Below are 15,034 nucleotides of genomic sequence, written 5' to 3'. Positions count from 1 at the left end.
GCAGCTGGGACTGGTTTATATGCACTTGGAATCTCGGGTCTGATGGTTCTCCCTTATCCCCTTCCTGAGGGAATGTTTTACAGACATAATCCTGTGAGGGTCTTATGTGGACTGTCCTAGCCAGGCTGACTTCAAGATTTCAAAGGTCTTGGGACTGGAGAGATGGTCAGTGGTTAAGAGCACTGGCTGTTCTTGCAGAAGACTTGGGTTTGATTCCCAGCACCCACATGGTGGCTAACAGCCATCCAGTTCTAGAGGATCCGACGCCCTCTTCTGACTTCCACAGACATTGTACAACATGGGTACACTTACATAAATGCAGGCAATACACTCATACACATGAAATAAAAAATAATAAATAAAATTTTAAAAAATTTCAAAGGTCTATCAAGCTCAGAGGACAGAGTAAAAGTATTATTATGTCTGCATACTTAAAGCAGTTTGCAAGGGGAATAAAATTATTTACCATATTTGCATTTCATTTAATAAACATCAAGGTGAAAACCACCATACAAAGAAATAGGCATTTCTTCCTGTAGCTTTATTTTTTTATGCTAGCTTTGATTTTCTCTCTTCTTTCTAGGCCTTTGATGATTGCCACTCAGAAGATCACAACCTTGGCTTTCCAAGTTCATGATGGTAAGAAAAACAACCCTCCTTTTGGTCTCAGAGCGAGCCTGGCGTGCAGAGTTCTCATGTGTGTGTTATACACACAGTCCAAGCTTTATACCAGTGCTGGCACGGCCTTGCTTGCTCTTGTTCAGAATTTCCAGACCTCCTTCATTACACTCTTTTACTACCCCAGTCACCACCCCCCAATGACTCTACAGTCTAACATTTGCTGAGATGTTTACTCCTAGAACAGTGGGGTTTTCTGTTGAACTTTATAACACTTTAAAGTTAATTTGTGATGTCCTCTAACCTTCTTTTCCAAATTTCTTTAGACAATGGCTCCCTTTTTGCTTTTATTTCATTTCTGAAGAACTTAGAACGTAATAAAAAAAATTAGATAGCATTGGCTAGCTAATCAGATTTTAATGCTAGGGTTTTTCCTCCCTGGGGAAGAGGGCTGCTTGGGAAAATCTGATGAGTCTGACCCTATAAGAAACTAGGAAAAAGAAGCTTTTTTTAATATAAAACTGAACATTTTCTTCACTCGGTTTCTTCCCAGTAACGGCCAGAGTGTTTGATTTACACTGTTAAAGCTGTGTTCCAGGGGAGGGAGGAAGCCTGTTTCAGCTGGGTGGGGGATTTCAGTACAGCTTTAAGAGTCGCTCTTATGGGCTAGAGAAATGGCTCAGCAGTTAAGAGCACTGGCTGTTCTTGCAGAGGACCTGGGTTCGATTCCCAGCACCCACATGGAGGCTAGCAACTGTTCCTAATTCCAGTTCCAGGGGATCTGACATACTCTTCTGACCTCCACAGGCATTGCATGCATGGGTGCACTTACATACATGCAGGCAAAACATTTATACACATAAAATAGTAAAATCTCTTTTTGTTAATGAGAGGGAGATTCAGTTACCAGAATTACACTCTGTGCTGCTCTAGTGGACACTCTTGACTCCTGACACGTTCAGAAAATTCTTTCCCACAGCTAGTTCCCTTGTTTTACTTAAAGCTTGGGAACGGATTGCATTTCATTTGACCCGTGTGTCTTGTTCATACTTGGGGCTTTAGCTACTCTACACAGAACTGGGTCATTCCATACAAGGATGGTGTGTCTCTAGAGTCGCTGACCCTAGGGCTGAGACACATCGCAGGATGTGACTCTCTCTGTCAGAATCTTAAAGTCCCAGGAAAACCAGGTGAGCTGGTCACCCTGTTGCTACCCAGAACTCTGGAAATGGCTGCCAGGTATGGCCAGTCGATAGCCTGTGGGTGCCACAGGGCACAGGATAGCTGTGAATGTGGCCCTATCCCAAATTATAAACTTACTGAAAACATTAAAAGGTGTGTGGGGGGGACTATGTTGTGTGGTTCTTGAGCATAAACTTTGTATATGACATCATTGTGTTGCAATGTCAAGAGTTAGACACGCTGATGGTGTAGACTGACAGAAGCATTATAACCAAAACCAGCCAGTTCCTGACATGGACACACATGCTAATTATTGAAATCTCAGGGGGAAAAACTGAATGGGGTTTTCGCTGGTGGTGGAAATGTGTGTGTTCATGTGTGTTTGAGACAGGGTCTCACCATGTAGCCCAGGCTAGCCTGGAGCTCACTATGTATCGCATTTTGATCTCAAGCTTAGCATCCTCTTGCCTCTGCTTCCCAGGTGCTACCACGCCTGGCCAAGTCAGTGTGTGTGTGTGTGTGTGTGTGTGTGTGTATCCATATAGTTAGGAACAGAGTAGATCCAGGAATCTGGGAATCCAGGTCAGATGATCCTAAATTGGAGCCTTTTTTTTGCCTCCTGTAATGCAATTATATTTGTTTATTTGCATATATGTGTGTGTGTGTGTGTGTGTGTGTGTGTGTGTGTGTGTGTATATAATTTTTTTTCCTTTTAAAAAGTTGACTTTTCAGAAGTATTCTCAGTTTACCATATTTTATGGAGTATCTCTAACATGAAACAAACTATTTATTTACTTTTTCTTTTTCTTTTTTTTTTTTTCCCTTTGCGTGTTGGGTAATGAGGAAATTGCCAAAACACTCCATCTAATCTTGGGCATTTTCTTTTGACAGGATCTTATTACATGGCTCTGGCTGGCCTGGAACTTGCTATGTAGATCTAGCTAAGACTGGGCTTTACCCTCCTATCTCTGCCTTCCATATGCTAGGATTCTAGGCACATGCCACCATGCCCATCTTAGGTACATTGTTGAATTGCCTTCATGGTTGGTGAGCAGGTTTAGGGTTAGCTTATGTTGCATACCATACTTCAAAGCCGGGCACTTCTGTAACTCTGGCTCCTTTTATAGGAGGATTGCAGGTTCCAGGTCCACGTGGATTATATAGTGAGATCTTGTCTTGAAAAAGCAAGGAGGAATAAAGCGGAGGGGTGCTGGAGAGATGGCTCCGCAGTTAAGAGTATTTGATGCTCTTGCAGAGGACCCAAGTTTGGGTACCAGCACTCACATCAGGCACCTCACAACCACCTGTAACTCCTGCTCCAGGGAATCCGGCACCCTCTTCTGGCCTCTATATTCACCTGCACTCATATGTACATACCCACATACAGACACACACATACACATAACTAAAAATAATAAAAATAATCTTAATAATAAAAAATAACACCTCAGTTTCTTTGACTCCAAGGGAGCACGTATATTTTCCAGGAAATACATGTCAGATTTGGTTGGAAGTGTGTTTGCTGTGGGTGGGTTCTAAAAGGGAGAAAAGTCTGATAAGTCTTCGTGTTTCCCTGCAGTTAGGGTTACATCTGTTCTGTGGTTTGGAAGAAGAAAGTCCCTGTTTCTTCCCCATTATGCCCTGTCCCAGTCCTCTCTGGTGTATCGGTTATTTTTCCTGTTGCTATGACAAAGTACCCTGACAAAAGCAACCTAAGGGAGAAAGTTTACTATGGTTCACAGAGGAACAGAGCATCACAGGCATGCCCAGAGGCTAACCTCATCTAGATAATCCCTCACAGGCAGCCAAACCAGGCTTGTCTCCTAGGTGATTCTAGATCCTGTCAAATTGACTGTCAGTGTTACCCATCATACCAGGTATCACGCTTGACATAATGAGGGAGACTTCTCATTGGTGCTGCCTGAGAAAGGTGCTTACACCTCTGCTAGAGCCATGGTCCTATGGTGTGGTGAGGAATCTCCAAATGTAGGCAAATTGACAGAGGTAACCATTGACTGCCCACCTGTTGATACACTCCTGTAGAGACTTTCCTCCCTCACATGGACTTATGGGTAGGTCTGATTCACAGCATTTTTCCACCTCATCATAAGAATGGAACCCAGGGCCTTGTGAGTGTCAAGTTCACTCTCTACCAATGCCTCATCTCCCCAGGAAAAACAAATTGTTTCATCTTTTTGAGACAGGATTTCCCTGTAGCCCCAGCTGGCCTGGAATTTGCTATGTAGACCAGGCTTACCTAGATCTCACCAAGATCCACCTGCCTCTGCCTCCTGAGTGTTTGGATTAAAGGTGTGGGCCACCACGCTTGGTCCCCAGGGCAATTTTGAGAAAGCAAAAACCATGGACTCTATGATAGATGAAGCAAAAAATAATTGACCTTTTCCAAATGAGTTTAGGGAGACTCTTTTAGGAGAAGTTTTTTCTGTCACTCCAAACATCTTATTCCCAATTTTATTTCATTTTCATAGGGTTGGGTCGGAGAGCTGAAGACCTTTCCCCTGAGCAGCATCGACTTGCTGTAAAGTAAGTTAGCATTATAGTCTCCTGCTCTTTGTATAGATATCAAGAATTTCTTCATTTTGAAGACATTTACATATTGATTCCACTATATGAGTATAATATTGTTTACTTAGTGAATGCTATTGTTGGACTGTCTACTAATCTTTGGCTCTGAAAAATAGTAAGCAATGACTAGCTTCGCATAAAGATCATTCACAATGTGTTTGGATCTACCTGTTGGGTAGAGTCTTAAAGCAAGATTATTGGGTTAAAGAGTGACTTTATCTCATCTCTATTTGTCTTAATTCCATTAGCTTCTTCTTTACCAGAGTACGTGTTTCTATTCCAGAATTATTTGTACTGGAATTGTACAGTACAGAATTTGTACAGAATTATATGCAGCCCTTAAGAAATAGCTAATTACCAATGCATGTCAGTGTGATTAAGTCCCCAGCCCATGGAAAGGCAGGAAACAGAGCAGAATAGAAGAGGTGAATCTGGGCTAGGGAATGGGAGGGATGTTCAAGGTGGGCTTTAGCTGGTGTGGTTGGAAGTGGAAAGAGGACAGAGTTAGAGAGCAGAGGGGTGGGGAAGCAGGAGAATAGAGCTGAGGATGCATGGGGGTGGCTCAGTGGGGTTCACAGAACAGCCATGCCTGGCAGGAAGGTTCCCACTAGAGAGACCAGCAGCTCACTGGCACCGGTAAGGAGCTGGTCCAGGAACCGAGACTTGGAATCAGTTGAGAAGCACTGGGAGATTCTAATGTCAGGTCTCTTGCTCAGCCCTGAGGGGCTATAAAAAAACCTAAGGCACGTCTGAAGACCTGGTTAGCAAAGGCATTTCAGGCACTCCTTCCCCTAGAAAAGGCCTCCCCAGCAACATGAAGCATCCACAGAACCATGCTCTCACATTTTCCCTGCTCTGTGGCTCAGGACCCAGAGGCCAAAGCAGACACAGACTGTCACAGTGTTAGTCTGGTGTGGCCTCTTCAAAGTGGAAACGGTTCCACCTGCCATCTGTTTTGTATTTATTTTGGCCATCAGGAGGGAGTTTTCCAGAACATCTCCAGCAGCTGACATTAGGTCAGATTCTCACCCTGCCTTTGTTTATTACCTTCATTTTGTGCTGTGGGCAGATAGAGGTGACAGCAGGAAACATTTCTCAGCAGCCTCCAAGTAGTTTCCCACCCTGTGTTCTTGGTCATCCTGGCCAGCAGAGGGCGACGTGGAGCTCTGACTGGCTCAGACCACCTGTGTCATTCAGGTTTCCCATGCCTCAATTTCTCCTGTAGTGGATTTTACAGAAAAAGGAAAGGTCTTGTGTATGATTGTCTATTGGCACATTATGAAGAAAACTTGGACATGCAAAAGTACTCAGCTTTTAAATTTTGCTTCTGTTCACAGAGTGAAGCCATCTTTTTTGGAATACTTAAGCTACCTTCTCAATTTCATGAGCATCATAGCTGGCCCTGGTAATAATTTCAAGGACTACGTAGCTTTCATTGAAGGGAGACATATACACATGAAGTTGTTGGAAGTGAACTGGAAGCAATTAGGTTTCCACAATTTTCCAGAACCTTCTCCCACTGTAAGTTTAGTACTGGGTATTACTGTCAGGGGTGATTCTTACTATCAGTCATTCTAATTAAAAACCCGTGGCTGGGGGTATAGCTCAGTGACAGCACTTGCCTCTCATGTACAAGATCCGGGTTCAATCTCTAGAATTGAAAAACAAAAGAAAACAATAGCAAAATGTCAAACAGCTTAGCAAAGAGCACGGTCAGTTATCCCGGTCTCCCCACATCTGTTTAAAACCCAGTATAGTACTTATTTAAGCTGTTCTCTGTGTTGGAGCACTTACCTGGGAGTCAGGCACTGTCCTCAGGACCTTGTAAATGCCCAGTCACTTAAGCACTATTCCCTCTGAGAGGGGTGTTGTTGCTATGTCATATTACATATGAGTAAGATGAGTGTCCCATTTCTATGAAGCTGGAAACTATAGACCTTTAGAATAACATTTCCTAGAAAGTCAGAGGAACCGGGCAAAGTGACTGTGGATATCCCAAGGACTTTAAAAAGTCAGTGTATCTTAATGCCAGATTAGGCATCTGAACCATCTTTTGAAAACTAAAACTCTCCATTATTTGCCCACAAACTAGCTCAGGTATTTGATCACCTGCACAGAAACCTTCATGCCGGAAGTCCTGCACAGTCACTTTGCTGGTGATTCAAGTCTGTTTCCAGGGCTCTGCCGGCTGTCACACTGGAAAGCAAATCATCAATTGCTTTCTGATGGAAATGGCTGCCCTCTAACGTTCATGTTCTCTGTGTCTTTCATGAAAGACACACACAGATATAGCCCACGTTTGTAATGAATACCTTCAGTCCTCAAGAGTTACTTGTGTGTTCTGCATCTAAATACAGCATGTGGTCCTATCAGATTTGTGTTGTGAGGAAGACTGCCTGCTGTCCTCCCTTCGGGGGAGTAATGCTGAGGCAGTTACTGGATCTACAGTGTTATTAAGATGTCTTTGCCAAAGGCGTGGCCTTCACACCTGAGTAGTTATATTGGTTTTTTTCTCCCCCCATTTCCAGCGAGCTGTGATACAGAAGTTGTGCCTTACTTTGATGTCTCTCCTTTTGTTTTTGACGCTCACGAAGTCCTTCCCTGTCACCTTCCTTGTTGATGACTGGTTTGTCCATAAAGCCAACTTTCTGACTAGACTGAGCTACTTATACATTGTTATGCAAGCCGCAAAGCCCAAGTACTACTTTGCATGGACATTAGGTGAGTCTGATGGAGTGGCCCGAAATGAATGAGGGATCAAGTGGTCCTCCTCAGATGGGCTAGCTAGGACATCCTTGGTATTGGCAGCTCATCAAAACAAAGCCCGATCCATAAAGGGCAGGGGTGAGCTGAAGCCAGCATCATTTCTTTCCCACATTGCACTCTTCTCGTCTACGCCCCCAAAATTCAATTATCTGTGATAAAGAGGGGAAAAAAAAAAAAAAAAAAAGAGAGAGAATCCAGGCTGTTGTTTAAACCCAGTGTTATTAACAGATGTCAAAACTTGGATGGCTCTGCTTCCACCAACCAAACTTGGCCATTGAGTGTAGTGGAAAGTTAATGGAAAAATCCCAGAACAATCTGGCTTGCTTCTAATTTTTCTGGGTTGTATGTAATACCGGATGTACAATAAATTAATTTTACCACCTCACATGCTAATTTAGGCCACACTGCTTGAACTTGATGTTTTAGAAAGAAACTGATTTCAAGTTTTTTTCTCTTTATGGTTGGAAAGTTCAACTTTATTTGATTTTTTTGTTTTAAGATGATTTAACATTTAATGATCAACCAATGTGACTCAAACCTTAACAGAATAAAGAAGAAATTATCTTAACAGATATGAAAAAGCATTTTATAAAATTCAGCATCCATTTGTGATATTAAAAAGAAAAAAATCTTAATAAGTTAGGAATTAAATAAAATACTTTTTATCTAATAAAGGATACTTTTTAGAAAGAGAATGCATTGCAGAAATATTGGAGTCATCCATTTGCGGCTGGGAACAAGATGCTCCGCTTATATCTAACATTATACTGGAGTTCTAACTAAAGTAGGAAGCCAACAAACAGGGAAAGAGAGGAATGAGGTCAGAAAGAAAGAAAAACTATTAATCCCACAGGACATGATGGTATATGTGGTAAATCTCCAAAGATTGACAAAGATAAATGGAAAAATTAACAAAGAGTTGAGCATGCATGAATTTCTCCATATCATCCATTAAAAAATACTTAAAGCTTTTATCAGTCAAATAAAAAATTTGAATTGCCAGGTATAAATAAACAAAAGAGAAGATATTCATATAGACAACTAAAAAACATTACTGAGAAAAATTGTGAAAGACCTTAGTAAGTAGGGGAATAGTCAGCCTATACTGTAAAGATCTTACTGGTCTTTTGAGTTCCCATATAAATTTTAGAATCAGCATGTCAATTGTCAAAATAAGTTTCAACTTTTATGTTGCATTTGTGATGATTGGTTTTAACTTTCAACTTGATACAGTCTCCTGGGAGGAGAGTCACTATAGGGAATTGTTTAGATTAGGTTGGTCTGTGAGCATGTCTGTGGGGGACTGTCTTAATTACGTTAATTGATATGGGAAGACCCAGCCTGAAAGTGAATGGTATCAGTCACTGGGTTTGGGTCCTGGACTGTGTGAGAATAGAGAAAGGGAGCTGATCAGTAAGCTTGCATGCCTTCTCCCTCTGCCTTTGACTGGTTGTGACCAGCTCCTTCAAGCTCCTGCCACCTGGGATTTGCCTTCGATGACAGACTATAATCTGAAATTGTGAGCTAAAAGAAACCTTTTCTCCCCTAAGTTGTTTTGTCAGGGTATTTTTGTCACAGCAACTGGAAGGGAAACTAAAACAGATTTATAGCTAAATTTTGAGGAAAGTAAGACCTTTACAGCTTCATTTGATTTTTACCACATTTTCTCCCATGGGGCATGTTGATCAATCTCAAGGTTTTATCTTTCCTTTGAAACATTTTTAGATGAGTTGTTTATAGCTTTGCTAAGAGAGGAATAACCTCATCTCTGCACTTACCAAGGCTAGCAAAGGATTTGATAAGATGCCCTTTCAGGCATGGAGGGTGAGCATCATGGCGTCTGACCTGGGAGAGCAGGCACTTGGCTTGTTGGGCCAATTCAGTGACTCAACAATTCCTTCCTTGTCCACAGACCACAGATAAAGGGATAGCAGGCCATTCAGTTCCTCTCCTCTTAGTTTGTACTTGAGGTTGTATGGTATAGATTAAAATTTATGAATTCAAGATTATTTTCTTCATTTATTATTGCAAAGTGTATGTAATAGAAAATGGACTGTTTTAGCCATTTAGGCATACAGTCCAGTGATGGCAAGTTTTTCTCAAGGAGAAGTTACTGTTGAACTCTGGAACTTTTTTTCATTACCTCAGACACAACCTCTGTGCCCATTAAACAGTTCCTCACTGGGCCAGGTTATTTTTAACGACAAAATACGTATGCACAAGTTTAGCCCAATGTGGTTTTGCCCTGACATTTGACCAGACACACTCGGCTTTGGGCTGTGTTAGAATCTGTAGTATGCTGCATTTCCTTCCCTTACTTTTGGTTTAATTCAGGGGTTGTTTATTGAATATCAAACTTTGTGCTAGGAAGAATTCAATTCTGGGTAAGACATCTTCTGCACCTCAAGATTATGACACAATCTTGGGAACACAGATGTGTCCAGCAGCTGGGCAAGAAGCCTGCGGAGCAGCCCCAGGGGCCAGAATACGGAAATGATGATAAACATGCTTCACACGTCTCCTTTCCTTCCTTCCCTGTTATCTGTTGCTTTGAAAATTCAAAAGGATGATTTCTTTAGTAGTTAGGCATTGTATCTGGGGTGGTTGGAGCTCTCTTTGGAACCCTGGCATTTTTCTTCCCTGCAAAATAGTTAGTACTTTGACTTTGCTCTACCTGTGTGCACGTGTGCCTGTGTGTGCACGTATGTGCACGTGTGTGTGTGCACGTGTGTGTGTATGAATGAGAATGTGTCTTCCTCCCTTTTACCACACTGTTCTTCTTTACTTACTGTACTTTTCCTCTTCTCTCCCTACCCTTCCTGCTCCCATGTTTCGCATCCCAGAGCTTAAGGGCTGGCTTTGGACTAGACCAGCTCCTGATTTAAGGAGGAAGGAAAGGCCATTCCATAGGGAGAGTCTGCAGGAGGTGGGTTGTGTTTGCAGGGGCTGGGTGGGGGGGAGTGGGAGGGAGCAGGGCTTCATTCTGCCCTTTAGACGAACTCCCCAGGCATCGGGAACGTGAACATGAACGTGACTCTCCATCCTCTCTCCCATGACTTTCTTTTCTTGGTTGCCTCGGTGGAAACACTCCATTAAATCGCGTAGCCTCGATCTAAAGTTTGTTCCAGTTTAGATTACGTGGATTGGTCTGAAATTAACCTTTGTATTATTTATGAATAAAGAAGCAATGAATAGTCTATCAGGGAATATTTAAACTGCTTACCCGAATAATTGTTTTATCCAGCTCTTTAAAACACCATTTACATATAATTGAAGTACTAATTATGCATGATTATAAATTTAATCCTTAAAGCTGGCCTCTCATGGATCTCAGCTGTGCCAGGCTGTGTTAGGCTAGCTCTACTTACTGTTTATACTGAAATAATAAAACTATTTTCTTTGGACTTAGCATACAATTCTGATCCCTCCCCAACTAATTAGTACTAATTAGAGAGACTCAGCTATAGCCCAAGCTGTGTCCTAGGATCACAAACTGACATTTGGATGTCCAAATTAATTTGTCAGTCATAATAGATTAGAACCATGTATAATGAAAGGAAAGCTAGTCTGGGACTAGTGAATTAGAACCTCCCACTGCTCTGGAATCTTGGGTGAACTTACACAGAAAGCACTACGTGGAATAGGGAATTTTGACTCTCCAAAGAGGGTGATTCTGAGACTCAGTCCTTTGGGTCATCTGTCTGTCCAGCAGAGGGACTCTGAGCTGCTCAGGTTGTGGAATCAATTCTGGCCTTCATATTCTGGCTTTGTTTGCCACAGGAATGGTCTTCACATCGAACTAAGATCTCTAGCCTCAGTCTCCTTCCCAGCCCAGTTAGTGGAGGCCATTGTAATAAAAATGGCTGCCAACTATCATAATAAAAATGGCCACCATCTCCTGAGTGTTGCTTTGGATCAGGTATTGTGCTATGTACTCTCCACTCATTTCAACAGCTCTTTAAAATGTGCCACTCTTATATTCTTTATATCCTCATGGAGTATGGAGTTAGACACCTCTTCCAAGGCCTTGTGTTAATATCCTGAAAAGCCCACACTTATTGATCGTCTTAGCAATGCTCTGAGGATTGTAAGAAATGCCGGAGGGACTGATTGTAGAGACCCAGGAAGCCCAGGAAGGTGGTGTCACAGTTAATTGTGGTTGTCAGCTTGTTTGGACTGAGAAGTGCTTAGCAGATTAGTATACTTCTGAATAGATCTGTAGGGGTGTTTCCAGAGACAGTGAACTAAGAGGGAACGCCAGTCCTTGAATGTGGGCAGTGCCATGCCAAGGGCTGGGTGGGGGCTCAGATGGGATAAAAGAGGGAGAAGGAGAAAGCCAGGGAACAAGGGTATCTTGCTTTCGTTACTTCCTGAGTACCGTGATGTGCACTGTTTTACCACCTCACCTTCCCTACAACCATGATGGATTGAAGCTTTTAGAACCGTGAGCTGAAATAAGTCTTTCCCCCTTTAAATTGTTTCTGTGAGGTATTTTGTCACAGCTATCTGAAAATGTGACTAGTATAGGTGACAGCTATTGAAAACACACATGTATTTACACAATCATTGCTCTACTCTTTTACGTCTAAGTGTGCTGGACATAAAAATTGAAGGGAGAAAGGGGAATTTAAGAATCATTGTGCTGGTTATACCACAGGCAGTCCAGCTGTGGTTTTAGCTGTCCCTAGTTTATGTCTGTAATTCATAGATTTGTTCCTACACAGATAAAACCACAAGGATCCTTTTCTGACACGTGCTTGCTTTGTTTTCCATTTCGTCTCTACTGAGTTTTCATCTAGAAGAGAGGATGGCATGAATGATTCAGTCCTTTCCAATCCTTTCTTCTAAAAGAAACCAGATCATTTTATACCGAGGCCAAGCCTCAGATAAGCACTGTTAAACCATCAACTATACCAAAAATAGAGGAGACAAACAGAATTATTTTTTTCATTCCGGCACCTGGCATGGAACCCAGGACAAGTGGCCAGCCGTTGGACACCCAGCCTTTCCTATCCTGGGGAAGGCTGTTTCCTTTAGCATAGCTGTTCCCAAGGCTCTTGATTTGCACTTGAACCTTTATAGGAAGAATTTCTCTAAAATCTCCTCTGCATCTAAAACTTTAAACCGCTATGATTTAATTAGTGAGTCATTAATTACTCTTTTCTTGAAGAGAATATTCTAATAGAATTTGAAACATCATAAAGGAGAGAATTAGTCTCCTGATCATTATCAGAGAAACATGTTGTTTTTGTTAGGACTGCATTTGGTTACAAAAACACTTCATTTAGGAATTGATTTGGGCAAATTGTTCCCTGTGGGAACTGTTTTGCTATAGATCGATGAAGTAAAGAAAGATAGAGGTGGAACCTTTAGAATGATCCCATGGATAAGAGTGCTGTTTTATTTAGACAGATTCTCTCCATGTAACCCAAATTGTCCTTGAACTTGTGACATACCCCAGAATGGCCGCCAACTCTCCTGTTTTCAGCCTCTGCCTCTCAAGTGCAAGGATTACAGGTGTGTGCCACCACATACGGTGCAAGAGTTTTGATCATTGTTGTACACGTGTAGCTTCCAAGGCATCTGGCTTCCAGTTCACAACTCTGGCTTGTTTCCTTGTCTTGGGTTTTAAACTTTCCTTATCTGCGTATTGGCATTGTCAATTGATAGCCCACCCGGCCCTTCACAGGCAACAGGTCCAGGAAAGCTCTGTTTTCTTCCAGAACTGGATCTTCTCCTGACGTAGCCTATCTCTCCTTCATCTTCTGTGCTGACTAATCTTGATTGTCAACTTAATGGGATTTTAAATGACCTAGGACACATATCTGGGTGGGTCTGTGAGGGTGTTTCCAGAGAGGTTTGACTGAGGTGTGAAAACCCAACCGTCCTGGAAGCTGGAGTCCTGGGACTGAAGGACAAGGAGTGGACAGCCAGTGTTCCTCTTTCTGCTTCCGGATGGGGTGCAATGTACCCGGCTTCCCCATGCCTTCCCCACCATGAGCCAAAGGAAACAACGCCCTTCCATCTTCAGTGGTGACTTCCCTTCCTCTCTCGCATCCCTGCTTCTTCTGGCCTCTGCTTCTGAGTTGTGGTATATTCTACTGTCTTCTCTTTACCCCTCACATCCTGCCCGTCACTAAATCCTGCTGTTTCCTCACTTCTTGATTCTCATCTTTCCATTCTATGAACATCTAGCACGGTGCCGTTAGCAAGTGCTTTATGTAAAGGCAAAGGAACAAATTAATAGAAATCAAAGTCACCAAACAGCCTGGCTCATGATGATCCTGAGCCCTTCATATGTTTTTGGTTCTTTTCCTAAGAAACTACCACATATCTCTCATTGTTGAAGCCAGACAAATGTTTGTAAGCCTTTAAATTGCTGTTCGACCTTTGTCCCTTATCCTGATGTGTTGTCTTAAAACACAGCTGACGCAGTACACAACGCAGCTGGCTTTGGGTTCAGCGGCATAGATGAGGATGGGAATTTCTGTTGGGATTTGCTGTCCAACCTGAACATCTGGAAAATTGAGGTGAGTCTTTTGTGTTTCTGGAACAAATGTCCACAGCGATTAAAACAAATAGTATGCTTTGAGCATGGGATCGTCAGAGTCCTTCATCAGATGCTGGAGAGAAACTGGTCTTGACAGGTCAGCCCCCTGCCCCTCCTCCTCTTCCTCCTTCTCTTCTTTTGTTTTTCAAGATACCTACTTTCTTGACCATTTTAATGATTCCAGGAAGAATTGACACCAGAAATCTGGAAAAGGGCCAGATTTCACATTCCTTTTCTTCCAAATAGGAAGTGCAAATGTTATTTTCTCTTGTCTGCATTTGACATGGGTTTTAGTCTAGCATGCTGACTGAAGGCTCTTGCTTTTAGACTTCAATACTGTATGGTATCTGTGGTTCCTTTGGAAGCAATTTTAATCCATTTGCTTTGGAGAAGAGGTGTCACGGTACACAATTTTTAGGCCACTCGGATAGTGTGGTTTTTCTCTTCCTGTTTTTATTCTTGGTCCACAATTCTCTGTGTGTCTTCGGCACCAGATATGATCTCCTTGGGGCAACATCATCTTGGCTTGCTTTACTCTGCACAAGCATGGAGGGACTACCAAGTCACTGAGTCTGTCCTCCCACAGCTGAACAGGAAAGGACTAGATTCCAACATGCAGAAGCAGTTGCCCTCTGGCCAGGCAACTCAAGTTAGCTGTTGGTTTTTGTTTTCCACCAACCTTGAGGCAGAGTTCTGAGAGCTTGGGGAAGCCAGGGAGACTGATTATCTTCTGCCCACTGTGGTGGAAGCTAGCTCAGGAGGAGCAACTGAGAAAGCGTTCGCCTTCTGTTTAAGGCCTTCTGCATTCTGAAGTCCACAGGGAAGGTAACCCGCCTTTCACCTACCACGACGTGTGGGATTTATTGGGAGGGTTAGAGATCCTCCTCCTTGTTTGGTCCTTGGCCTCCTCCTCTTCCTCCTCGTCCTCCTCCTCCACCTCCTCCTCCTCCTCCTCTTCCTCCTTCTGTTATCTCTGCTTCAGTTGTTACATCAGAAGGCAAATGGGTGGAAAGAAATAGGGGCATTTTAGACCCATTATCCAACCAAATTGCATCATACATTCAACTTAAATTCTTAGCATTATGTGATGCCTTACTTAGGCCAATCAGATTTCACAAACATTGAGTCTCTACTCAGCAAAAATACTGACGTTTGGATGATTCTAGACTCCGAGGGCTCCTTGTTTTTGAAAGCTCTGGAAAATATGTCAAGAAAATGACCCAAATTTGGAGCCAGTCTGAGAAAATAACACTTTGTTTCTATCACAATAAACCACCTCTCCAATGGACAGGTTCCAGGTTTCCTAACATTTCCCACTCTTGGAAAAGCCTA

The 15,034-nt window shown here is 42.5% G+C and overlaps 1 protein-coding gene across 5 annotated transcripts in view; it reads left to right on the top strand.

Annotated features, from left to right (window-relative positions):
- Positions 1 to 15,034, top strand: part of Mboat1 (membrane bound O-acyltransferase domain containing 1) — a 126,693-nt gene that overhangs the window by 85,555 nt on the left and 26,104 nt on the right. For 4 of the 5 annotated variants that reach the window (XR_003851820.1, XM_029570663.1, XM_029570660.1 and 1 more), the window contains exons 5-9: positions 584 to 639; positions 4,290 to 4,344; positions 5,724 to 5,907; positions 6,915 to 7,107; positions 13,579 to 13,682. Coding sequence is in view for 4 of the 5 variants with exons in the window: in XM_029570663.1 (XP_029426523.1) it covers positions 584 to 639; positions 4,290 to 4,344; positions 5,724 to 5,907; positions 6,915 to 7,107; positions 13,579 to 13,682 (592 nt within the window). In the remaining variant the exon portion in view is untranslated. The remainder of the gene's footprint in view (positions 1 to 583; positions 640 to 4,289; positions 4,345 to 5,723; positions 5,908 to 6,914; positions 7,108 to 13,578; positions 13,683 to 15,034) is intronic. The other variant, XM_029570662.1, reaches the window with a different exon arrangement.

Source organism: Nannospalax galili, unplaced genomic scaffold, assembly GCF_000622305.1.
Source record: "Nannospalax galili isolate Female #2095 unplaced genomic scaffold, S.galili_v1.0 scaffold1083, whole genome shotgun sequence".
Lineage (NCBI taxonomy): Eukaryota > Metazoa > Chordata > Mammalia > Rodentia > Spalacidae > Nannospalax > Nannospalax galili.
The sequence above is the reverse complement of the archived record's forward strand: the minus strand, read 5'-3'. Positions and strand labels throughout refer to the sequence as shown.